Source organism: Lissotriton vulgaris, chromosome 7 (genome assembly GCF_964263255.1).
Source record: "Lissotriton vulgaris chromosome 7, aLisVul1.2, whole genome shotgun sequence".
Taxonomy (NCBI): Eukaryota; Metazoa; Chordata; class Amphibia; order Caudata; family Salamandridae; genus Lissotriton; species Lissotriton vulgaris.
In genome coordinates, this window is record NC_141695.1 from 829,364,887 (window position 1) to 829,389,689 (window position 24,803).

The 24,803-nt window shown below is 48.4% G+C and overlaps 1 protein-coding gene across 18 annotated transcripts in view; it reads left to right on the top strand.

Moving 5' to 3' along the window:
* GCGR (glucagon receptor) overlaps window positions 1–24,803 on the top strand; it is a 522,801-nt gene that overhangs the window by 379,476 nt on the left and 118,522 nt on the right. For all 18 annotated transcript variants that reach the window (XM_086931130.1, XM_086931136.1, XM_086931143.1 and 15 more), the window contains 3 exons: window positions 4,013–4,169; window positions 10,016–10,175; window positions 21,074–21,134. In XM_086931130.1, the coding sequence (XP_086787256.1) occupies window positions 4,013–4,169; window positions 10,016–10,175; window positions 21,074–21,134 (378 nt within the window). The remainder of the gene's footprint in view (window positions 1–4,012; window positions 4,170–10,015; window positions 10,176–21,073; window positions 21,135–24,803) is intronic.

Genomic DNA, 24,803 nt, shown 5'->3' on the forward strand with positions numbered 1-24,803 from the left:
ATAACATTAAGGGTGCTTGCTGGAAGTGGTTTACCACTAGATCCCACGGCAGTGGAGCTGAGGTAACTACTACTAGTCAAGTTGGCATAGGCTAAGCAGGTAAACAATACTCTAGCCTAAAGAAAGCAGTGAGGCCTGCACTATGCTCTATCGTTCTTAGGGGCGCCTGAATAGAGCCGCACTCGGAGCAGAGTGTAAGTAAAGAAGTGATCTAATGCTCCCCCACCACCAGATCCATTATGTGGCAACATGAGCCTTAATGTGCAGACCTGCACTTACTTCACAAATGCAAAGCTTCTGCCACCACTTTCTGCGATGTCAAAGGTGCCATTTTGCAGCTGTTTTATATAGTGCAAACTTGAAAAGTCACCAACGGCTTTGGGGGACCTCTGTGTGTTGCCAGGCCAGACAAGGCCGACCAGCAATACTAACACCAGCCACCCCAGATCAACGTGTCCTGGCCCTGGGTGGACAGCTCCCCATGAGCACCACCGTGCTGGCCACAGGTGTTTCTGGGAGGCCTGTCCTGATGGCCGTTCTGTCCTCGTTGTATTCCAAGCACCCGCCGCCTGCTCCTGGGCACCGCCGTCCTGGCTACTGGTGCCGATGTGGCAGGACAGGTGTGCTCCTCCTTGCTTCTCCGTTCTTCAAGCTCTTTGTCTGTTGCCACCAAATGCTCTAGGATGTCGGTACATCTGGCCTTGCAGCTGGAGGAGGTCACTGCCTGCTCCTGGGCACCGCCTCCACAAGGTATCTGCACTTCTCTTTCAGGGTGCTCGCCGGTGGCCAACTTCTGTCCATTGCTCACTGATCACACTCAAGTCCTCTGCCGGGTAGTTACCATAGTTTGGGGGCGGGTCATTCTTGTAGTGTGGCATCTCTCGTGATGGTGACAATGCTCGTGGTCAGCAGATGTCCGTTACCTCCACTTTTCACCTTGCAGGAGGACACGCCTTCTCTTCCGCATTGGTCACTTCAAACCACTCTGACCAATGCCAAGAGTGGCCTTGCAGGAGGAAACACCATCACTTCTGCATTCGTCAGTTCAAACCACTCTGACCAATGCCAAGAGTGGCCTTGTAGGAGGCAACACCTCTTCCACATTTTATTTATTTACATTGGTCAGTTCAAACCACTCTGCCCAATGCCAAGAGTGGCTTTACTGAGCCGCAGCCATACACCAGCACGTATTTTCCTGATGCTGTCCGGGGCACGTTAGCCGTGGTCCTCCTATGGTCGCTACGCCTTCCCGGCCTGCTCCTCTTCTTTTTAACGCACCCTTTCTCATCCCATTATTATTCTCTCTTCCCCTACTTCCCCGGAATACCGTACTCACTGCCCTTTCATTCTAGCCCACTTTACTCTACATTGCCCCTCCACCTGGCATCCCCCCACGTTTATTTTAAATTGCCTCTTGCACCCTCACCTCCGAACTGTCTCTCGCTTTCTCAGGGGTGCTTGGATCAGAGCATTGTGCCACCTCTTGCGCTTTCATCTCCCTATTGGACATTATTCTGTCACTCTCAGTGAGAGTTGTGCTTTTATCTCACTAAGTGTTGCACTGTCACTTTCTCTCACTGAGTGTTGCCATGTCTCTGTCAGCATCTACTGGTTTCCCTCAGCTTATCACTCACACTGACTCCCAGTGTTGGTTCTCTCACTAAGGATCTCATACCAGTGGATCACAAAATGTGCCAGTATTTTTCCACCCTAAGATTTACAATACCTGGGGGTGCTTGTAACTCCAGGAGTGGGGAAAATCCAGCCATTATGAGTTGGACCTTGAGAATTCGCTCTGGCCCTCATTACGAGTTCCGCAGATTTAGCTGCAGGGCTATAAGAGCCAGAACCCCCACTACTCACATTTCCAATCCCTATACCTAAATCCAGTGATTACGGGTTATTTCTCTCAGAATGGAGAAGAACAGGCATACACTGGAACGCCCGGTCAAATCCTTCATGTTTTCTCCCCTTCCAGGAGACATGTTGGGCCTAATCTGCACCCACGTCCCCCTACCATTCTCTCTTACTTACTGCTGTTGTCTCTCAATCTGTCACTGATGGTTGTTCTCGCTCTAAGAGTGTGGTCCTTTCTCTCTTACTGACTGCTGTTTTCTCTCTTACACATATTGAGGGTTCTCCTGTCTCACACTGTAAGTTGTCCTCTGTCTCAGGGCCGTTCGACCCAGGCTGCCTGCTTGGCCTCGCTCTGAAGCAGGAGACCTAAGCCAGGCAGTAAATCAACTTTCTGAACTGTGACGCACGACAGAGCTTACTGTTCTAAAGCCCTTTATTGCCATTGTAATCTATGGCAGTATCCACTATAGGCCAGTAATGCTTTCAGCATCATGGTTTCAGGCGTTGGAGTCTCCGTCCTAGCGTGAGAGTAGCCGACCATCATTCACTGGCATAGATTTCACCCTTTCCTGGTTATCACACATAGGAGTGGGTGCAAGCATGTATGTTTTGGTGCCTTTTTCTCGGTGTTAGAATGCTAATCATCTCTTATGTATATTGTGCTGAGACCCCCACCACGCTAACCTCCCCCACTGTGACACCCCCAGACCCTGGCTGCACGTCGCTGGCCCAGTTAGAGCTGCTGTATTAGTTCCCCCCGAAATTGATCCAAAAGACAAGCGGGCCAGGGTTCTTGTTCTGGTTGAAGTTGATCCAAATGTCCCAGTCAAGCTCAAAGCAAGCAATATGTGCTTACGGTACCCCCTTATTTGCTGTATGACATTGAAAATAACCCTATATTCATGCCCTTATCAACATTAATGCTACAACATAGATTGATTTACGAATGAGTGTGAAAAACGTTAAGTCAATGCATGTTAGCCATTTAGTTGTTCTCTTATTTCACATTTTACTTAATCTTGTTTTCCTGAAAGTTGACTATTAAATCATGTGTTTCTGTATTCTTTTTCCGTGCATACTTTGAGTTGTGCCATGTGTTTATTTGACTGAGAGCTCTGATGCGACACTGAAGCCAAAGCAAAGTCCCTGTCAGTGGGTTGGTCATGTATTCCAGTTGCAATTGTAATTCTGTGGAAATGTGTGTGAAGGGGGTGCACAGATGCAAAATATTTATAGGGCAAAAGGAAAAGGAAATACATTGCTTAAAGAAGAAAGAGGTGGTTGGAGATGTGCAGATGGATGAGATGTGCAGAGAAAAAGGTCTACATATCTAACATAAAGAGAGCAGAACTGAAGCCTAAAAAACTCCTTCCACAGGCCTCAATACTAGTGACATTTCAGAACTGAAAATTGTTCAAGGTTAATTATTTATAACAAATCCTAATTGTTACTTATTTAAACAGATAACAACCATTGACAAAGCCAATCATATTAATATGTTTTAGGTGTAGGTCAGTTGTTGTGCTATATATGTGGATGCAATTACATCTCAGAGAGAAACCAAAATACTAGTTGGGTAGCACATTATGGGAATCACAGAAATGTATTTAACATGTTCCCTTTTAGAGAGCCCCCACATTTTTCATCCAAGATAAAGACTTGTTGTTACAAAATTCTATAGGACTGATTGCACTCAGCAGCTGTGGGTCCTTCCTGAAGCCTGGTTAGAGCATTTTCTTCCAAAGTTGATGCCGCATGCAGAGCATGACACTGGACAAGCACACGCTTTAGAAGGCTAAAGTTGTCGTCTTGCATAATTTGCACATTACAGTAACTTTTGAACATATGAATGCAGTAAGATATAGCTCAGTTTTTAAAGTGTTTAATATTTCAAGACTATACGTTCCCACTGCTTTATAAGCCTAGCTTAATCGCTAATTTAATTTGCTTTAAAATGCACCATTTGGCAATCTTTTTCAAATTGTTTTCTGGAGCAAGACGCAGCCTGGAACCCACGTTTGTTCATTAGGCTTGGTCATGTCGCTCACTACATAAAAATGATACCAAACCATTACGTCCTACCACTTTCAAATGTCACCAGCCGCCACTGGTCTTATCTCTGTCTCTCGCTCACTGTGTCTCTCCCTTCTTTCAGTAAGCTGCACTGTATGCGGAATTATATCCACATGAACCTCTTCGCCTCCTTCATCCTGAAGGCAGTGTCTGTGCTCATCATCGACGCGCTCCTCAAAACACGCTTCAGCGAGGAGATTGACTACGAGTACACAGTGCACCTCTGGATGAGCAATTCAGTGAGTATATGTGGACATGCCCCTCTTTGAGGCTCACTGTGCCTCCAAAGACCCCATCACCAATTGATCGTTATCTGCATCTGCAAGGCCAATAATAACGGAATAAGCAATTTCCCTTGTGTGTTAACATCGATCGTGGCTCAGTGGAATAGGGAATAATCTACTAGGCCCAGAATTACCTTTTTAGGCAGGTTTTGAACAATTACAGGGAATTTACTGGGGCATTCACTCCATGTTGCTTGAGAGTGCCTGCCCCTCTCCAGTGGTGGCTTTATCAGGTGTGGACCAGCAACCCTTAACTCTAGGGCCGGCATTTCTAATACCATCTGGACTGAAAACACTGCGCCATGCCAGGGGTATTGTACAGCCGGGGTTCGAATTTACGGGGTACCTCTCTGTGTTATTCGTAATGGGGCTCAAGTTATCCTGGTAGGGCAATACTAATGAACTTAACAACAACAGCCCCTATATATGTCCCCCCCTTGAAGAGAAGGTCCACTGCCCACTGCAGTCACTACCACCTAAGCGAGCTCTCATCCCAACACTGCCTTGCGGGTACCACCATTGCACTGCATGGTCATGGGCTCAAACTAAAGCCTGCACCCTGGTACCCTGAGGTTGTGCCCCCTCTGATGTAAACTGTATGGTCGCTGGCCCCTTTAATGTCCAGCCCATCACTATGTGTTCAATGTCCTTTGAGGGGGCCATACCACAAACTATGCAAGCACTCACCTCTTCTGGAGGCCTCCCTTTTACAATGCATAATCACACAGAATAAAAACCATTTGTAGGGCGCTGGTGTGTGAAGCTGCAGAGACAAGCCCCTTGGGACGCTTTTATCGTTAGACTTCGCTGTCAGTGGCGTAGCCAGGGCCCTGTGCCACCAATGCAAATATGCAAAATGGTATTTTCTGCCCTACACTTTAGCTGTGTAACACAACCATAACTTGGAGGCACTGGACCCCTCACACCTGAGGTCCACTCCCAGCTGCTCCTGCCTCTGCTGCACTAATGATAGCGCCCAGGGGCTGCAGTGTGTGAGAAGCTGCACGAGCCACAGAAGCAATTGGCCTGCAGTTAATTGGGCTACAGGAATAGCAGATTTCCAGTGCCTGTGGGTTGCAGGTTTAGTGAATCAATAGCGACAATCGTATGTCATCCCTGCCGCTTTTATGCACAGATGGAGAGAAAGAGGGACAAATTGCAGGACATACCCTCTATGTCACAACATAATATCACCAACAAAAATCGCAAGTAAAAACTTTTTTGTATTGAATTTCGGAATTTTCCTACAGGGATCTCAAAACATTTTGAAAAATCATCTCAATCACAACGTTAAATGGAATGCTTCATCGTCAGTGATTTTTCACACCTTGGTAGATGAATGCCACCATGATCAATCAATCAATCAATCAAAACACTTGTATAGCGCGCTACTCACCCGGAAGGGTCTCAAGGCGCTTAGGGGAAGGGGGCCGCTCCTGCTCGAACAGCCAGGTCTTGAGTTGTTTCCTGAAGGCGAGGTGGTCCTGAGTCAGCTGAAGGTGTATGGAGAGGGAGTTCCATGTCTTGGCCGCCAGGTAGGAGAAGGATCTGCCTCCGGCAGTGGCTCTTCGGATGCGTGGTACGGCGGCGAGGGCGAGGCTGGCGGACCGTAGCTGGCGGGTGGGCGTGTGGAAGGTCAGGCGGTCGTTGAGTTACTTGGGGCCCAGGTTGAGGAGAGACTTTTGTGCGTGGGTGAGGAGCCTGAAGGTGATCCTCTTGTTGACGGGGAGCCAGTGCAGGTTCCTCAGGTGGCTGGAGATGTGGCTGCGTCGAGGGATGTCCAGGATGAGTCGGGCTGAGGCGTTCTGGATGCGTTGTAGTCTGTTCTGTAGCTTGGCTGTGGTTCCGGCGTAGAGGGTGTTTCCATAGTCCAGCCGGCTGGTGACGAGGGCCTGGGTGACCGTCTTCCTGGTTTCGATCGGGATCCATCGGAAGATCTTGCGGAGCATGCAGAGGGTGTGAAAGCAAGAAGAGGAGACAGCGTTGACTTGTCTGGTCATCGAGAGGGAGGAGTCCAGGATGAAGCCCAGGTTGCGTGCGTGGTCTGTTGGCTTGGGGGCGGTGCCCAGGGCTGGGGGCCACCAGGAGTCGTCCCAGGCGGAGGGTGATGGTCCAAGGATGAGGACTTCCGGCTTGTCTGAGTTCAGTTTCAAGCGGCTGTTCTTCATCCACTCAGCAACGTCTTTCATCCCTTTGTGGAGGCTGGTTCTGGCGGTGTCGGGTCTCTGGTGAGGGAGAGGATCAGCTGGGTGTCATCGGCGTAGGAGATGATGTTGAGGTTGTGTTGGCGTGCGATGGCTGCGAGAGGTCTCATGTAGACGTTGAAGAGGGTGGGGCTGAGTGATGATCCTTGCGGGACGCCGCAGATGACTTTGGTGGCCTCGGAACGAAACGGGGGGAGGCGGACTCTCTGTGTTCTTCCAGCGAGGAACGAGATGATCCACTTCAATGCCTTATCTTGGATGCCGGTGTTGCTGAGACGTTGGACTAGGGTGCGGTGGCAGACAGTGTCGAACGCGGCGGAGAGGTCCAGGAGGATGAGGGCCGCTGTTTCCCCGTTGTCAAGAAGGGCTCGGATGTCGTCGGTGGCTGCGATGAGGGTGGTCTCGGTGCTGTGGTTGGCTCTGAAACCGGACTGCGAGGGGTCGAGGGATCCATTCGTCTCGAGGAAGGCGGCAAGCTGTCTTCTCGATGACTTTGGCAGGAAACGGGAGGAGCAAGATGGGGCGGAAGTTTTTGAGGTCGGTGGGGTCCGCTGTGGGTTTCTTCAGTAGGGTGCTGAGCTCGGCGTGCTTCCAGCTCTCGGGGAAGGTGGCGGTGTCGAAGGAGGTGTTGATGACGTCTCGGAGTTGGGGTGCGATGGTGGAGTCGGCCTTGTTGAAGACGTGGTGGGGGCAGGGGGCAGTCGGAGATCCGGAGTGGATGGTGTTCATCATGCGGGCTGTGTCTTCGGTGGTCACTGCGGTCCAGGTGCGGAGGGTCGTGGCGGGGTGCGTTGGTTCGACGGTAGGGTGCGAGGATGATGTGCCGAAGCTGTTGTGGATGTCGGCGATCTTGCGGTGGAAGAACGAGGCGAGGGAGTCGCAGAGATCTTGTGAAGGGGTGATGTCGTTGTTGCAGGTGCTGGGGTTGGAGAACTCCTTGACAATGCTGAAGAGTTCCTTGCTGTCGTGGGCGTTGTTGTCCAGTCGGTCCTTCAGTGATTTCTTCTTGGTGGTGCGGATGAGCTGGTGGTGCCTGCGGGTCGTGTGTTTCAGGGCGGTCATGTTGTCGGTGGTCCGGTCGAGGAGCCAGGCTTTCTCGAGGGTGCGGCAGGTCTTCTTGGAATGCTTGAGTTCGTCGGTGAACCAGGGGGCCTTCTTGCTTCTGGGTTTGCTGGGGGGGTTCTTCAGTGGTGCGAGGTCGTCAGCGCAGGCTGTCAGCCACTGCGTGAATTTGCGGGCTGCTACGTTGGGGTCCGGTGTGCTGGCAGGTGGGTTCTGGCTGAGGGAGGTGGTGAGCTGGTCAGTGGTGATCTTGCTCCATCTTCTGTGAGGAACCTGTTGCGGGTGGTGGTGGGTGGTGGTTTTTCTGAAGCTGAAGTGGACGCAGCTGTGGTCGGTCCAGTGGAGTCCGGTGAAGTGGCTGAAGGCGATGTGCTTGCTGGATGAGAAGTCGGGGTCAAGCGTGGGGCTGGCGTAGTGGGTGGGGGTGTTGACCAGTTGCTTGAGTCCGAGGTTTGCGAGGTTGTCCAGCAGGGCGGCGGTGTTGCGGTCCTTGTTGTTCTCCAGGTGGAAGTTGAGGTCCCCTAGGAGGATGTAGTCGGCGGAGGGGAGGGCGTGTGGGCTGATAAAGTCCGTGATGTCTTCGCTGAATTGTGTGCTTGGTCCCGGGGGTCTGTAGATGAGGGTGCCTCTGAGGGTCATCTTTGGGTCGGTGTGAATCTGGAAGTGGAGGTGTTCAGCCGCGGTGAAGGTGTCGTCGGCGTCGGTCGTGATGCGGATGGTGTTCTTGTGGACGATGGCGATGCCTCCTCCGGTCTGGTTGACGCGGTCCCTCCTGATGATCTTGTTTCCATCCGGGATGGCGATGGCGATGTCGGGGGCAGAGGAGGCGTTCATCCATGTTTCGGTGAGGAACGCAACGTCTGGTGATGTTGTGTCGAGCAGGTTCCAGAGGTCGACGGCGTGTCTGTGGACGGATCGGGTGTTGAGCAGGATGCACTTGCGATCGCTGCTGGGGTTTGGCGTTGCTGGCGCGGTGCATGTTTGGAGGCAGGAGAACTTGCAGGATGTGCAGGTGAAGGGTCCGTGGAAGCGTTTCGGGGCGGCTCGGCAGTAGACGGGGTACCGGCCGGCATTCAGTGCGTTGAGGGTGGCGGCGTCGTAGGTATGTCATGTCGTCTTGCATCGTCGGTGGGGACCAGGGGTCCTGGCGCTGGGCGCGGTCCAGGCGCGGGCAGGTGCAGACGGGCTTACCTTTGGCGCGCATTCGCCGCACAATTGGCGCGCCCGCTGCGCGTGACCGCTGCGCGTACGCGCGGTCGCCATATATGGCGAAGTGGGAGGGAGGGAGGAGCAGCTGGGAGGCGGGAGCGGGGAGGGCACAGAAGGAATTCAACCATTCCCTGGAGTTCATTAGATGAACGCAGGGATCCAAGTTAACTTAAAAAACATATTGGTATATACCCTCGACTTATCCTTTAATAATGGCTATCCCAGATATGATTAAAACCTTAACAGATTCGTCTGTAGGGTGAGATACAATATATCATTCACCCTTGTTTCTAAATGCCAACATGTTTTGGCTGTTCTTAAAGCCCATACGGGTCACCAGCCTTCATCAGAGCAACTCTGATCGCTGCCTGGCTACACACTCATCCCATGCAGATATAATGATACCTAATGCTCTCACCTTTATGAACCCCTCCTATGAGAGAAGAACCCTAAACTGAGGGTTGTTCAGAATTACTCGGTCAGACTCACTGCCCAGTAGTCACACATTGGTCAAGGGGATGTGCCTGCATGAACTCGCATCCTGTCTGCCAGACACATGTGCAAGCACATCCCTGTGACGAATGTATGACTACAGGGGAGTGCCACTGACCGAGTAATTTCCAATAACCATTCGTTTACAGTTATTCTGGCATCTTTAAAGGCAATTCTGAAGTGAAGCCTCGGAGGTCCATTGGAAATCTGGGAATAAAGTGTATCTCTCTCTCCCTGGAGAGTAAACCCTGTGCCTCAATTGGCAGTGGCAATAAAATTACTCTATTAATACGGGCTTAAATATTGTAGAAAAGTAACTCACTGGAGCTGACCCACGCCGCTTGGTCCTTTAGTCTCAGCATCCTTTAGCGGTATCTTGTCAGTGGAAAAGGTTTTCAACAGTGTAAGCTTTGTCCTAAAAGTGCCATGTCTGTGCTTAAGCAGTCCGTGCTTCCTCAAGCGCAACTGTCATTGCTCTACAGGTCTCAAGCACTGTGAGCTTCATTCACAGTGCTGTTAGTGCTCTGTGAGGGCTATACAACAGCACCACCGTGGACTCCAAGCTGCAGTGCTCTGCCTGGGTGGTAGGACTTCAACCGTGTAAATTCCTGCAGTGCTGTAGGCCTCCAGCAGTGTGATCTGCCTCCCACAGTGCCAGTCCAGCAGAATGAGCTGCCACACACCCTTCAGTGCTGTGCCTGTGCTGTATGACCCCTTCCAGCAGCACCACACTGCCAGGGCCACAAGATTGTGTTAATGTGCATTCCCTACTGCAAGAGTCCTGGTGATGAACCTTGTCTTTCTTGTGTTCCTCCTCCCCGCTTTCTCTCACAGGCTGCTGCTGGGTGTCGGGCAGCGACGGTGCTCATGCAGTATGCGACTGTTGCCAACTACTGCTGGCTGCTGGTGGAAGGGCTCTACCTGCACAATCTGCTGGTTCTGGCGGTTTTCAATGAGAAAAGCTACTTCGCAGTCTATGTGTGTATTGGCTGGGGTGAGTACATAACAGTACCTATGGGCTGGGGTGAGTACATAACATTACCTATGGGCTGGGGTGAGTACATACCATTACCTATAGGCTGGGGTGAGTACATAACATTACCTATGGGCTGGGGTGAGTACATAACATTACCTATAGGCTGGGGTGAGTACATAACATTACCTATGGGCTGGGGTGAGTACATAACATTACCTCTGGGCTGGGGTGAGTACTTAACATTACCTATGGGCTGGGTTGAGTACATAGCACTCCTTCTTGGCTGTGGTGAGTAGAGAACAATCATATGTGCAGTGCTTGGAAAAACAGAACATGATGTGCTTTGGGACCCTTATAGGGGTGTAGTCGCGCTTTACCAGCCACCTGATTGATTGATTTTGGATGGATGGTTTGGGAACTTTCTGTGTTGGTCTTCCAGGAGAGTAGACAATACTCTCTCTGAAATACACGGGTCGGGTATTGAACATTCGCCATATGGTGGGCCTAGAACATGCTGTGTGCATTTTGGGATGAGTGAGAGTGAAGAACAGAAGAGTTATCTCATGAATATTGACTGGACCCAGCAAAAGTGAAAAAGTCACATCCAAAAAAACCGGGGGTATGACCTTACCAGCTGAAGAAAGTAATTGTAAATCAACTCTACTCTAGATAGAACAATGAGGAACACATTTACTCACCATCGGTCAGTGTTAAATACCCCTCTATTCCGCTTACTCACCTACAGTGGTACTTTATTTACCAGTGGGCAGGTTTAAAAATCCTTTTTAGGTCTCGCCTGGCGAAAGCAGCGCATGCGCTGCCCTGCCATGGAGAGAACCTTTTGGAATCGATTCTGCCAAAGCTGAATGCATGCACGTCCAGATGGACAAACATGGCTGCTCTCGCCATCCGCAAAGCTAAACATGCACGCGTAGGGACAAAAAAATGCACGCGCATGTGGACAGCCAGATACCATCTTTGTTTACTTTCATTAGCGTAGGGATGTGCCTACACGTGCATGGCGGCGTGCTTCCGCTTTCCCAGACAAGCTGCACCCTGCAGTTCCCCCAGGGTACAAGCAGGCATCCACTTCTGTCTTTTTGCTTTCCTGCAGTTCCCCCGGGGCACAAGCAGGCATCCACTTCTGTCTTTTTTTTTTAAGGTAGTGATACTGATGCATTTCATTTTGGGGGTTTTGTGACGGAGGGGAAGCTTTTACATTTTTCCCCATATGCCCCATCCCCAAAACTGTTTAAAATATTCATATCACGCCCAGTACACAAGCATGTACTGGAGGTGGTTTGTGGTGCTGCACTGGTTCAACTCTGTTGAGCTTCTTAGCTGGTCAAAAGACGTCCATTACACAGAAAGAAGCCCCCAGCCATTGCCTGCATCATGCACATGGCAGGCCACATGCCTGTCAGTCGAAGATTCCACAGTCAGGAAAGGGGGTGGCAGTAGGTGCATATGGTCAATATCAGGGACGGACAGAAGCACATCGATCATGGGGTGAGGAGAGTAAGTGCTGGTCCAGTGCTGGTGCAACTAAAGTATACTTTCTATGTTGGTGCCCTGGCGAGCGCCTGTTGTGGTTACACCGGGTCGCAAATTACAAATGTCGTAACTATAGGACAGTTTATGTGTATGGATTACCCTGTGTTCACGGCGACATCAATAGTGCCTACACAATCACATGTGACTTTAACTGCGCAGTGATATACACACGCTCTTAACACGAGCTGCTGAAAGCCACAGCTCACAGTAATGCACAATCCATCATGCCGACTTGCCCGATGGTGCACCGGCAGATATTTTTTCATGGCGGAGGCTTGCTATTTCTTTCGGACAGCCACAAGAGGCTTCAGCTGCTGGGCTTGCGGCCGCTTTGTTCCAGCAGGTATCAAATCACAAATGTCATGAATTTCAGCCATGGCAGCATGTGTTCCTGGACGTGCAGGATAATGCTTTTCGTGGAGTGCCTGTTGGTTTAGAAATGGAAGACGTTTCTGGCTGTAAGCATGCCGGCATGCCCATAGTGTGATCCCTTCAAGCAGTTGCCAACCCTCCCAGCTTCTGCACTCAAATGCCCTGAAACTAATGCTTAATTCGGGAGGCCAGTTCAGCCTGCACCGTGCAATGGCCCTGCCAATGCTGACAATGACAGTACCAACATAACATCTAATCATCACACTCCCGCAAGGGAAACAATTCAGACTATTTCAGGCCACACACAGATATAATAATGTTGTGAACGGTTGGTATTAGTCATTTTCAATGCCATCACACTTAGGGTAAGTGTTGGATAGTGTAGGGGTTAAAATTACTATTCTAACTCCAGGGGGTGTAAGTGTTGGATAGTGTAGGGGTAAAAATTACTATTCTAACTCCAGGGGGTGCAATAGTAGGGTAAGTGTTGGATAGTGTAGGGGTTAAAATTACTATTCTAACTCCAGGGGGTGTAACAGTAGGGTAAGTGTTGGATAGTGTAGGGGTAGAAATTACTATTCTAACTCCAGGGGGTGCAACAGTAGGGTAAGTGTTGGATAGTGTAAGGGTACTATGTATTGTAATGCTATGCGTTGTAATGGTATGCGTTGTAATGGCTGCGTTGTAATGGCATGCGTTGTAGTGGTGTGCGTTGTAGAGTCATGCGTTGTAATGGTTGCGTTGTAAATGCATGCGTTGTAATGGTGTTGCGTTGTAAAAGTTTAGTTGTAATGGTAGTGCGGTGTAAAAGCTGCGTTGTAAAGGTTGTTTCCCGAGACAACAGACAGTGGGAAAGTAGATAAGACTGAGTTGCAGGGACAAGCACACTGGGGACAAGGGATAGTACAACTCCTTTGAGAAACACAGAAGGACAGATATTCAGACACAAAAGAGCATTTTGACAAGGGCATAGAGCTTATTAGAAAGCAGGCCATTTAAGGTCAGACACAGTAAAAAATGACGAGTCTTGGCCCAACAGATCAAGAGCCAGGAACGAATACCCTAAGCAAGAAAGTACACAAACCCCATACAGACGTAATGTTACTTCTGCCTCTAAAATGCTCCTACAGATCGTGTGGACGAAAATCAATACTGTACCTAATGTAGTGGCCCACCAGAGCACCAAGTATCAAAAGAAATCACTATTATACTGTACACGAGTTAGATGGAGGTCTACATGACCCAACGCTTGACTTCAAACCAGCACTCAGAGAACACATGACAGAACACATACATAGTAGTTACTTTGGACGTTGCGCATCTCCCCTGAAGCACCAAAATGGGGACAATCCACACCATCTATACTACAACACCCACCTTCACTTGGGCCACTGGACAGCCACTGGACAGCCAGACAACTCACCCACATGTATCTCTTCCACTTGGAAGACCCACAACTGAACACTTTTTTTTGTGATGAGCAGCAAGAGGTCAAGTAATTAGAAAATTCAGCACTTTATATAAATTGTGTCACATAGCGTAATAATACAGGAATCAATAGTTTTTATCAGAAATGGTCTCTACAGGCAGCAGTGTGCCAAAAAACCTTACAAGTGAGTCTTAGACCAAGCCCGACGGGTTAAAGAAAAGCCTTTATGTACATTGTTTTCATGTCATGATATCACAGGTTTTCCAGGTTGTTTTCTTTCAGGAACTAGCAGCATTGGTGGGTCTCTAGTGACACTGCCCCCGGCTGTATTTGTTGGAAATGCTTGCCAACATAGGAACTAACTCCCAATATGACTAATGCATCCCACTCACCAGATCACAGTCCATGTCAAGTCAGTAGTTACTGATGCAATCGAAGCCTTCTCCAAACTACAGCTTCTATGCACAATCCAAAGAAACAGTAAAACTCTTTCCAACCACCCTTTGGTCAATATCCCCGGAGCTCAGTCCTGCAAGATTGATGGTTAGAACTTTGAAGTCAAGTCAAGTCAAGTCATAGCATTTGTATAGCGCACTACATACCCAGAGGGTTTCAAGGCGCTTAGGAAGGGGAGGAGGATTATTTGTCAAATATCCACGTTTTAAGCTGCTTTCTGAACGCTAGGTGATTCTGGGTGAGGCGAAGGTAAGCGGGGAGTGAGTTCCATGTTTTTGCAGCCAGGTATGAAAAGGATCTGCCTCCCATGGTGGTCTTGTTGATGCGAGGTACAGTGGCGAGGGCTTGGTTGGAAGAACGTAGTTGGCGGGAGGGGGTGTAGAAGGACAGTCGAGAGTTGAGGCAATCTGGTCCGATGTCGTAGAGTGATTTGTGTGCGTGGGTGAGCAGTCGGAAAGTGATCCTCTTATTGACGGGTAGCCAGTGGAGGTCTTTAAGGTGACCAGAGATGTGTTCGTTGCGTGGGATGTCTAATATGAGCCTGGCTGAGGCGTTTTGGATTCGTTGGAGTTTCTTCTGGAGTTTAGCGGTGGTACCTGCGTAGAGGGTGTTTCCGTAGTCCAGTCGGCTCGTGACCAGGGCGTGGGTGACTGTTTTCCTTGTTTCGGAGGGGATCCAGCGAAATGTTTTTCTGAGCATGCGCAGAATGTTGAAGCAGGAAGAGGATACGGCGCTGACTTGTTTGCTCATTGAGAGTGAAGAGTCCAGGATGACACCAAGGTTCCGTGCGTGGTCTGTGGGGATGGGTGCTTTTCCGAGGGCTTCCGGCCACCAGGAGTCGTCCCAAGCAGAGGGGGATGTACCCAAGATGAGGACTTCTGTTTTGTCTGAGTTCAGTTTCAGACGGCTTTGTTTCATCCATTCGGCAACTTCTTTCATTCCTTCGTGTAGGTTAGTTTTGGCGGTGCTGGGGTCATTGGTGAGAGAAAGGATCAGTTGAGTGTCGTCCGCGTAAGAGATGATGTTGAGGTTGTGTTGGCGTGCGATGGCCGCGAGGGGGCTCATGTATACGTTGAAGAGAGTGGGACTGAGTGAGGATCCTTGGGGTACGCCGCAAATGACTTCAGAGGCCTCGGACTTGAATGGAGGAAGGCGGACTCTCTGGGTTCTTCCGGTGAGGAACGAGGTGATCCATTCGAGTGCTTTTCCTTGGATTCCGATGTTATTGAGGCGTTGTAGAAGGGTGCTGTGGCAGACTGTATCGAATGCTGCAGAGAGGTCGAGGAGGATGAGGGCGACTGTGTCTCCATTGTCCAGTAGAGTTCGAATGTCGTCTGTTGCTGCGATGAGGGCGGTCTCAGTGCTGTGTTTTGCTCGGAAGCCAGATTGTGAGGGGTCGAGGGATTTGTTGGCTTCGAGGAAGGCGGCGAGCTGGTTGTTGACGGCTTTCTCAATGACTTTGGCTGGGAATGGAAGAAGCGAGATGGGGCGGTAATTTTTGAGTTCGGTGGGGTCCGCTGTTGGTTTTTTCAGAAGGGCGGTGAGTTCAGCGTGTTTCCAGTCTTCTGGGAAGGTAGCAGAGTTGAAGGAGCAGTTGATGACGTCGCGGAGGTGCGGTGCTATGACGGAGTCTGCTTTGTTGAAGATGTGGTGAGGGCATGGGTCTGTGGGGGATCCTGAGTGGATGGAATTCATCAGGCGGATGGTGTCCTCAGTGGAGATTGGGTTCCAGGCGTTAAGGGTGTTCACGGGGGGAAGATGGTCAGCAGATGGTAGGGTGGGTTGGTTGTCGAAGCTGTTGTGGATGTCTGCAATCTTGTTGTGGAAAAAAGAGGCAAGGGAGTCGCAGAGGGTTTGAGAGGGGGTGATGTCGTTGGAGTTGGCCGAGGGATTGGAAAATTCCTTGACGATGTTGAAAAGTTCCTTGCTGTTGTGGGTGTTGTTGTCAAGTCGATCCTTGAATGCTGTTTTCTTGGCTTTTCGGATCAGTTGGTGGTGAGTGCGGGTGGCGCTTTTGAAGGTGTCCTTGGTGCTGGTGGTTGGGTCTTTTTTCCAGGCCTTTTCAAGGGAGCGGCAGAGTTTCTTGGATTTCTTAAGATCATCGTTGAACCATGAGGCTTTCTTGCTGCCAGGTTTACTTTGACGTTTTTTCAGTGGAGCTAAGGTGTCGGCGGTGTTGGATAACCATAGGGTGAGGTTGGCGGCGGCTTCGTTGGCGTTAGAAGAGAGGGCTGGGGAGTTTCGAAGGAGCGATGCGGAGATTTGGTCTGTGGTGATTTTGTTCCAGTTTCTTTGCAGGGTAGGTTGGGAGTGGTTGATGGGTTTCGGCTTGTTGTAGGTGAAGTGAACGCAGCTGTGGTCGGTCCATAGGAGATCCGTAGTGTGGCTGAAGGAGACATGTTTGCTGGAGGTGAAGATAGGGTCGAGTGTGTGACCTGCGATGTGGGTGGGGGAAGTGACTAGTTGTTTAAGTCCGAGGTTGGCGAGGTTGTCCACGAGGGTGGCGGTGTTGTGGTCGTTTATCTTTTCAAGGTGAAAGTTGAGGTCTCCCAGAAGAATATAGTCTTTGGAGGGGAGCGCGTGTGGAGAGATGAAGTCTGTGATGTCTTCACTGAATTTTGCGCGGGGTCCTGGTGGTCTGTAGAGGAGGGTGCCTCTGAGTGTGGTCTTGGGGTCGATGTGGATCTGGAAGTGAAGGTGTTCGGAGTTGGCGAGGTTGGCGTCAGAGCTGGTTGAGATGCGGATAGATTTCTTATGGACGATAGCGATTCCTCCTCCTGTGCCGGTACGGTCCTTGCGAGTGATCTTATAGTCTTCAGGGATGGCAATGGTGATGTCTGGTGCGGAGGAAGCATTCATCCATGTTTCCGTAAGGAAGGCGACGTCTGGAGAGATGGTGTCTAGTAGGTTCCATAGGTCAATGGCGTGCCTGTGCACCGAACGGGTGTTGAGAAGGATGCATTGTAGGTGGTTGGGGTCGGGAATCTGTGGTGTGGTCGTAGCGGAGATGTTGTCGGTGCCGCTGAATTTGCAGGAGTAGCAGGAGAAAGGTCCATGGGTGTGTCCAGGAGCGGCTTGGACGCAGTTGGGGGCGCGACCGGGGTCAAGGGCTTGGAGGGTGGCGGCATCATAGGTAATGCGGGAGGGCTGGGGAGCGCGAGGGGCAGGGGGTCTGGCGCTGGGCGCGGTCCAGGCGCGGACGGGCGTAGACGGGCTTACCTTTGGCGCACCTTCGGCGTGTACGTAGCGCGTGGACGCTGCGCGTGGAGGCATTGGCCATAAATGGATGATGGAGGGGGCGGAGCGTGGGAGGGGCCGCTGGGAGGCGTGAGCGAGGTCGAGGGAGGGCTCGGGTCAACCAGGGAAATGGCCGCAGCAATAACAACAGCGCGGAGACAGGGTTACACACAGGCAATGTGATCACAGACAAAGAGCAGCCAATATAAACACAAGGGTATGCACAGCAAGTAAAAATACTTTACAGTCTGCCAAAGCGCTAGGATAATGTTAAGCCAAATGTGCGCGCTAGCAGAAAGGCAGATGCAGAAGTCAGCGCTATAATCAGCCAAAGCGCTATGAGATTAACAAACAAACGAGCGTGCTAGCTGGGAGCCAGATGCGGAGGTCAGCAAATCCTTTCCAGAAAGAGAATTCATCTTGCTGGTCTGGCAAATCCCCACAACTTCCTCCAAGGATGTGCAAAGAATGTTTCCCCATTCTTGTCTTAATGAACCAAACAATTGCTTTGCTGAAGCTTTTTATCAAAAGGTCCTCTTAAGCCACTGAATAATGGATAACTTGCCCACGCAAAAATTATTCCAACCCAAAATATAGCTACTTTTCTAGCAAACTGATATAATACAAGTCCTGGATTATGTGGTTTAAGTTTAGCCAATTTCTCAGATAATTTTCATATAAAAGCAATATTGTGGGAGGATTCCTAATACGAACATGACTTCTCCCAAACATAAGAAACTCCACAGAATCTACTTTTTCCCTCACAGAGAGCATAGACATTCCGTATGTTCCCTTGAAAGGAACTAGCTAGCTTTACTGTGGTTCTTTGGAGACAACAAGTCCCAGGCATGCCTCCAAAGTATAGATATATAACAAGGAACAGTGGATCATGTGGACAGTGCGTGTAATATATGATATTAGTTAGCACAGTGGCAGTATTGATGGGCACAAAGATGTCTGGGAGAGAAAAGAAACCATATACAACAAGACATTTATGAATATTGGCTGGTTATGCAACGCGTAATCAAATTAATCAAAAATGTGCCTGGTGTCCCAAGTGAGCATAGAACCTACAAAAAGGTGACAAATTGTGACATAAAATAGATTTCAAGAATACAAAAAAAACATAACATAAATACTCAGTAGGTAGTCACAGCCTTGTAATACAATGGTAGAGGTTGGGAAGTGGTTCGTTTTTAGATGTGTTGATGGAGTTTCGACCCCCACCATCAATAGGGGGTCTCTTCAGGACCTAACATGGAGGGACACCTGACATTTTGTGGATTAACTGTCTGGGTGTAAAGTGCACACCACAAGGAAGTGTAGACAGAGAAGATACTCACATGGGGCCCAGTGAAGGGAAAGTGGGGGCTGACAGTCTTTTTGGCGTGTATTGAGATATTGACCATCTGTAGGGTGGCCCTTGTTTTCCAATACATGTCCAAAGTATCGGTGGCTCACCACATTGGGTTTTCATGAATGGGACAACTTTGGCATCACAAAACTCGGAGAGCTGTTGCTGGGCACAGTGCTCCACTCATCTGACTGTAAGAGGAATACCAGCTCCACAAGAGCCAGTTCTTCTGATATCTCCAAATGCAGTCATGCCATCTTGAAAAGAGTTATCTGAGCTCCCCAAGCTCCACCATTTAGAAGGGAAATTAATTATGGGTGAATGATTACACACAAAATATTTTCGGTATATTGATTGCTGGTGGACATCACCCCAGACAGGTTGAGGCTGCGATAGAGGAGGATGTCGGGGTTCGACTGGTGAGGAGTTGCAGGAAGTACGAATAGGACCATGAGAAGCAGAATCAGCATCTTAGTTTAGACAGAGACAACTAAATTATCACACCTTTACATTACTATAGGATATGGCCATATTAGCACACCAATGTCCTTAAATGTATCAGAGAAAAGGAAGATTTCCTTCCCACTACCTGGTATTGCAACAAAATATATCCCTTCTGCGAAGGTGTAAACACAACACTGTAGAAGATTCTGGAGTAGGAGAGCCCAAGAGACCCAAACTGACACTACCACACACAGCGATCAAAACTGATTTGAATCGTTGTAAACTAGTGATACCGTGGGTAGGACTGCTGGTGGACTAAAGAGGCATTGTGGGGAACTGATGGCAAGAGACACCCCAGAGATGCCCAACTACTGAGCTAGAGGATCCTCGCAGAAACATTCCAAAATATCAGAGGATTTGGTTTGCGCCAGTACCAGTGTATCACATTGGACCAATGTTCTTGCCCAAAGTGTCTGATCAAAGCAAGAAAGCAGAAGAATATGCTATTGAAATGATGAATGGTTGTCTCTGGACTGAGTTCCTGTGGATTGTTATAAGCAAGTTGTCACATATCACATGTATCATAACAAGCAAAGTGGTGTGATACAATACCAAATGTTTAAACCAATACAATGTTTTATTAAATACAAAGATAGATCACCATAGGGGTTATTAACTATTTTCAGCCAGAGGGGCTAATCCCTTGACCATTCCTCTCCTGAGTTCAAGACCGGCTCTAGGGCGGTGCGATCAGTGCCACCGAACCGGGTGCTGACTTGAGGTGCGGAGCATCATTTTTGCAAGTATATTATCATTTTAAGAGCACCTGCAGCCATGTTCCTGGCCTCGGCAATTTTCAGGCATCAATTAAAATGTCAAGATAACTCCGGCGATTAATCCTCTTCGTGAAAAGAGACGGGAGGTTTGTTTAGTGGAAGCTTTGACTCATTCTAAGATAGTGCAGAGGGTTAAAATGCTGACTGCTTAGAACGTGTCCCACGCAGCTAACAAACTGCATAGAATGTAAATAGGTCAGTGGGTCACTGCTTCTGTGAGAGAAATCCTTTTGTTACTTGTGGTTCATAAGTCAAAAGCCTAATGTAGAACATTGAGCTACTAATTGTCAACAAAGTGCTGCATGAAAACTACAATGTATATGTTAGCGCTAAATGTTTTTTTGCCCAGTATTTCATTATCCTAATCTTGCCTAAAGGGTTAATTTGGGTAGAAAACAATTCTTATTATTAAAGAGAACCCCTAACAATGGTGTTACGTTTTAAATTCTGAATGTGTGCTGTTAAAGAATAAGGACTGTTAAAAGGGCCGGACTGGGAACAGAAACCGGCCTTGGCTAACGGCCCCCGGGTGAAGGGGAGTGCAACCGAGCAGTTTGCGAGGGCCGGTTTCGGCTGATTTTGATACAGGGGGCCAATATTGCTGACCCCCAGTAACAGAAAAGGCCCCCCAGGGGCCCAAAACCAGCCCCCACCTTAGCGGCCCACCAGGGAAAACACCCAGTGACCACTACGGCCAGGTTGGCCCTGCTCTTAAACTACATTGCCTACCTGTATTGATGACATGTCACACCTACATTACACCTTGTAGTCCTGTCTGATGTAACATTTCCTACAAATTGATTTACACACATAATTGTCTCTGTGCAATGTGTGTGATGTAAGGTGCTCTGACACCCTACACTGGTATGAGTGGTGCTATAAAACTAAATGAATCTGAGGCTCTCGCTCACTGTCTCCATCACATGTTTTTTCACACTATTTTTGCCTCTTTTAATGCCCTGTTTTTCTTATTTACTCTGTCTTTTCTCCTCCATGTGTTCCATATTTCTGCCTTTGGTCTCTCCCATTTGCTGTCCTTCATTGGGACCAGCTTACTTGGACTACACCATTTTCTGGCAATATAGTGTTGTTTGCGCTTGTCTTCTGGTCTACATGTCTTGATTTAATGATCCATTATTGGAAAAGTTGCCCTATCCCTAGTGCAAAATTCCTGTTTGGGTAGTCTGGCCTGTGGTCTCAGCTTCATAGTTCCCGTTGTTGTTCTGTTTCTTAGGTGCTCCGGTGCTGTTCGTCATACCCTGGGTAGCCGTGAAATACACCTATGAGAACATTCAGTAAGTACCTGGACGTGATCGAACTATGTGTGCGCATGCGCCGGCATGTCCCTCACACTGCTACAGAGTTGAGTCTATACTGTGTGCCTGTGAATGTACATGTGTGCTCTTTGTATGTGAGCTGCATGTACAATGTATGTTTCCATGGTGAGCGTTGACATTTGGTGTCAAATCGTTCACTTGATTTTTCTTTGTATCCTCTTGTGCTGCACAGCACTGTAAGAGCCTAGTTGAACAAGGTTCATACAGCAGTGAGGCTTGGATAGATATGTGTGTGCTGTATCTGCTCTGTGTGTGTTGTTTCGAAACTGTCTGAATTTTAGGTGAACTTGGTGTATTGTGTCAGAGCCGTTAGATGTGGTAGAATTGTGTGTGTTTGTTTACCTTCTCTGTATGAGGATTATGTGTATGTGTATCTTATTCATTTCATGGATATATGAATTTCATAAAGTCTGCATAGTTTAAAAAGGTGTGGGAAAAAAACTGGTTTGTGGGAAAATTATCCTGCAAAAAAAGAAATTCTTAGAAAACTGTCTGTAGATGAATTTGACACAATTTGCAAACTTCACAAATCGCAAAAGCATGTGTGAATGTTGGCGTACCACTAATACTGAAGCAATTGAAGGAGGATTTAGAACTTGATTTAGGGCTTGGAGAATAGGGTAATCCATCGCCAATGCAGCGGAGTACCCTGCCTGCCAAACCCTCGGTCTGTCCGCCTCATTTAGAGACAGTCTGTCCACCTCATGTAGAGACAGGCGGGCAGTAAGTATTTTGTCATGAAGGCCCAGTTGGCTCTGTTGATGGAATACTTGCTCTGACGGCCTGACAGACGGCATGACAGAGTAGTGGCTGTCAGAGGAAGGACATTTAACCAGCAGCCTTATTTAAGGTAGGCAGTTTAATGCCTTTGTATAGGGCAATCCTGGCTGGGGTGATGCAGTCTCATCTCTTCATGCTTAAAATGATGTTGCCGTTTTTTTTTGTTGCCAGTTTGTTCTTAGTCTGAGATGGAAGTCATCCATAAACCCCATTGCAATAGTTGAGACAGGACATTGCTTAAGTGAGGACCAATACAATCCATTGCGGCAGGGCAGGCGTGTGTCCTGATCCCTTGCAGGAGCTGCACATGGTCAAATGCACTTCCTGTGACCTGTCTTGGAGATTAAGGAAAGTGTCACAGCGAATTGAACCGTTGATTCTGTTTGAGTGTTAAGAGGGGTCCCATAGGTTTTTGATGACCTGACACCATCTAGATGGTCCCCTGTTCATAACAGACGTTCACTAGGAGGTTGCTGAGGTTAACCATGGGATGGCGTGGCCTGGTGTATCAGAATTATATTCTCTACTGTGGAAAAGGTCAAATTATGGCTTTGCATTCAATAACCCTGAGAGTCATTATGAGTAATTAAAGGCACAATAAGAGTGACTACTTCATACACTTGAATCTGTAAATGGATTTTAACAATATGTGAGGTTATTGTGAGATTCTGAATTTATGGACTGAATTTTCTCGGAGTCCGGCCAATAGTTATCGTGCCCCATCAGGGGACAGACTTACGGTGCAATGATTCAGTTTTAAGTTGTGCCAGCGATAATCAGTGGAAAACAAATTTACTATAATAATACATTATATAGGGCTACGAATGTAAAGTCTTGAACTCATGTCTTTGTGAAATCATTTGAACGTTTGTGTCCTGAAGAAGGCACCTCTCATGTTGAGTGGGGTGAAATGACAATCAGTGCTTTTTCCATGTTGTTAACTTTTGTAACTAATTATAAAAATATTTCAAAGGACCATCCCATTGGAATAGAAAGTGTGGGCTCTAATGTACACAATAACATGATGACCATTATAGTATTTTTTAACACTAGGATCTCTTGTTCCACTGTTGGGACAAGGGAAATTAATATGTTTTAGTGAAAATGTAAGTTTGTAAATGTATGTTACTTCTGCCCTTCCTCTTAAATATTTTGTATGAATTATATATATTTCTCCAAAAGTTCAGTTTGACTTATGTCATGTGGCTTTTGATAACATATTGAAAAAAAAATATTTTTGCAACGTACTTAACGGGATGAATTTTGAAGAAAAAATGTTTTTAAGTATGGACACATTTGATTCTAGAGTTGTTTGAAAGAAAGATGGGGCGGGCATACATTCCGAAGGAATGTATGGAATGACTGAGTTGGTGTGGTACCAGAATAGAATCAAGTTAAGGAGATATAAAGGATCTGCATATTGAGTTGCAAACAACACGCCCTAGGGGTCCCCTGACATTCAGGCAAATTAGATGAAAGCAAAACTATAGTGAATCCAGCTTCGAACTAGACAATCCTCAGCCTGCCCATGTACCCAGTGGATGTACTGTTTCAGATGCAGTGGCAGCTCCTCTATAGGGGTGTTTGGGCACCGCCCCCTGCTTTCTCGCAGGTGTCTCCAGAGGTGCATTACCGAGTTGCAGTTCACGGACATTCGGAAAGATGGAGCAGAAGCCGGATGAAGGGGAGAAGATAGCCAACTTCGCGCAGACCATCTTGAGCCCGAGCAGAGAGCTTCGATGAGGAGAGCGGAGCTGGCGCACTGGCAGAGGAATGTGCATATGCTTCGGGGAAGAAATGTGGCTACCGGGCTGGGCATTGGTGCCTTAGTGCTGCTGGGCATCTGTATCCTTCACTGCACCTATGCGTGAGAAACCTGAGACAGCGGGAGCAAGGTGCATGTGTGTGTGTGGGGCGAGAGGAAGCAATGGCTGACCCGGGTGTTAACTAGTGATCCACTTCATATGGGATACAAGCAGTAAGTCTTGACTTGCGACTCATCACTTTCTACAGTGGTATTTTTCATTTTCACATTTCAGGTTATAAGTATAAATCAGAGCTGCCAAGTTTGCAGAATCGTTATATGTGACATTTCCATGTCCTCAGTGTGCTTGTGTGTGACCTGTCAGTGCCTTATGTGTGACACTCTTGGTGTCACTTTATTACGTCCACATTTTGATATAAACACATTTGAACTCCATGTGCTTTACAGTGTATTTAATGTTGAAGAAGCAACTTTTTTTGGACTTTCTGCCCAACACGGGATATAACATTTTGAGAAAAATAGGTCAGAATTCACCATCCAAAAGCCCATGGTAAAATCATACTACTGGCATGTACACTTTCAGCTCTGGCTTAGTATCTAAAAACCTTCTCTTGCCATAGTGCCATACGGCAAAAAATGTACGCCCGCTGCTTTCAAATGTCACCAGCTGTTCAATCCGTATAGTGGCTATAAATCTTGTGGGTGAAATTATGAAAAAGGATGCAGCATGTACTTTAGGGAATTTTATTAGCACAGGGAGAAACATATTTTTGTGAAACTGTAATGCTGGTATTTTTAAGATCTTGCTCTATGAAGGCTGAGCCCTGTGCAAATGCACTTTATGCGTGATAAAGAGAATCTTGTGGAGAGTCTTGTGGGCGACGACGCAACGCCGTGCAGCCCACGTGGAGGACCAGCGTGGAGGAAGAACGCGACCGGAGCCCACCCGGTGCATCCGAGCTGGAGGAAGCGGAGCCAAAACTAAAGGGACCGGCGGGAGCCTACCCCGCGGCGCACTGACCCCCATCGGTCGGCGACCGTGTGCAGCTTCTGGCGGGAGCCTAGCCCGCGGCGCAAGGAGG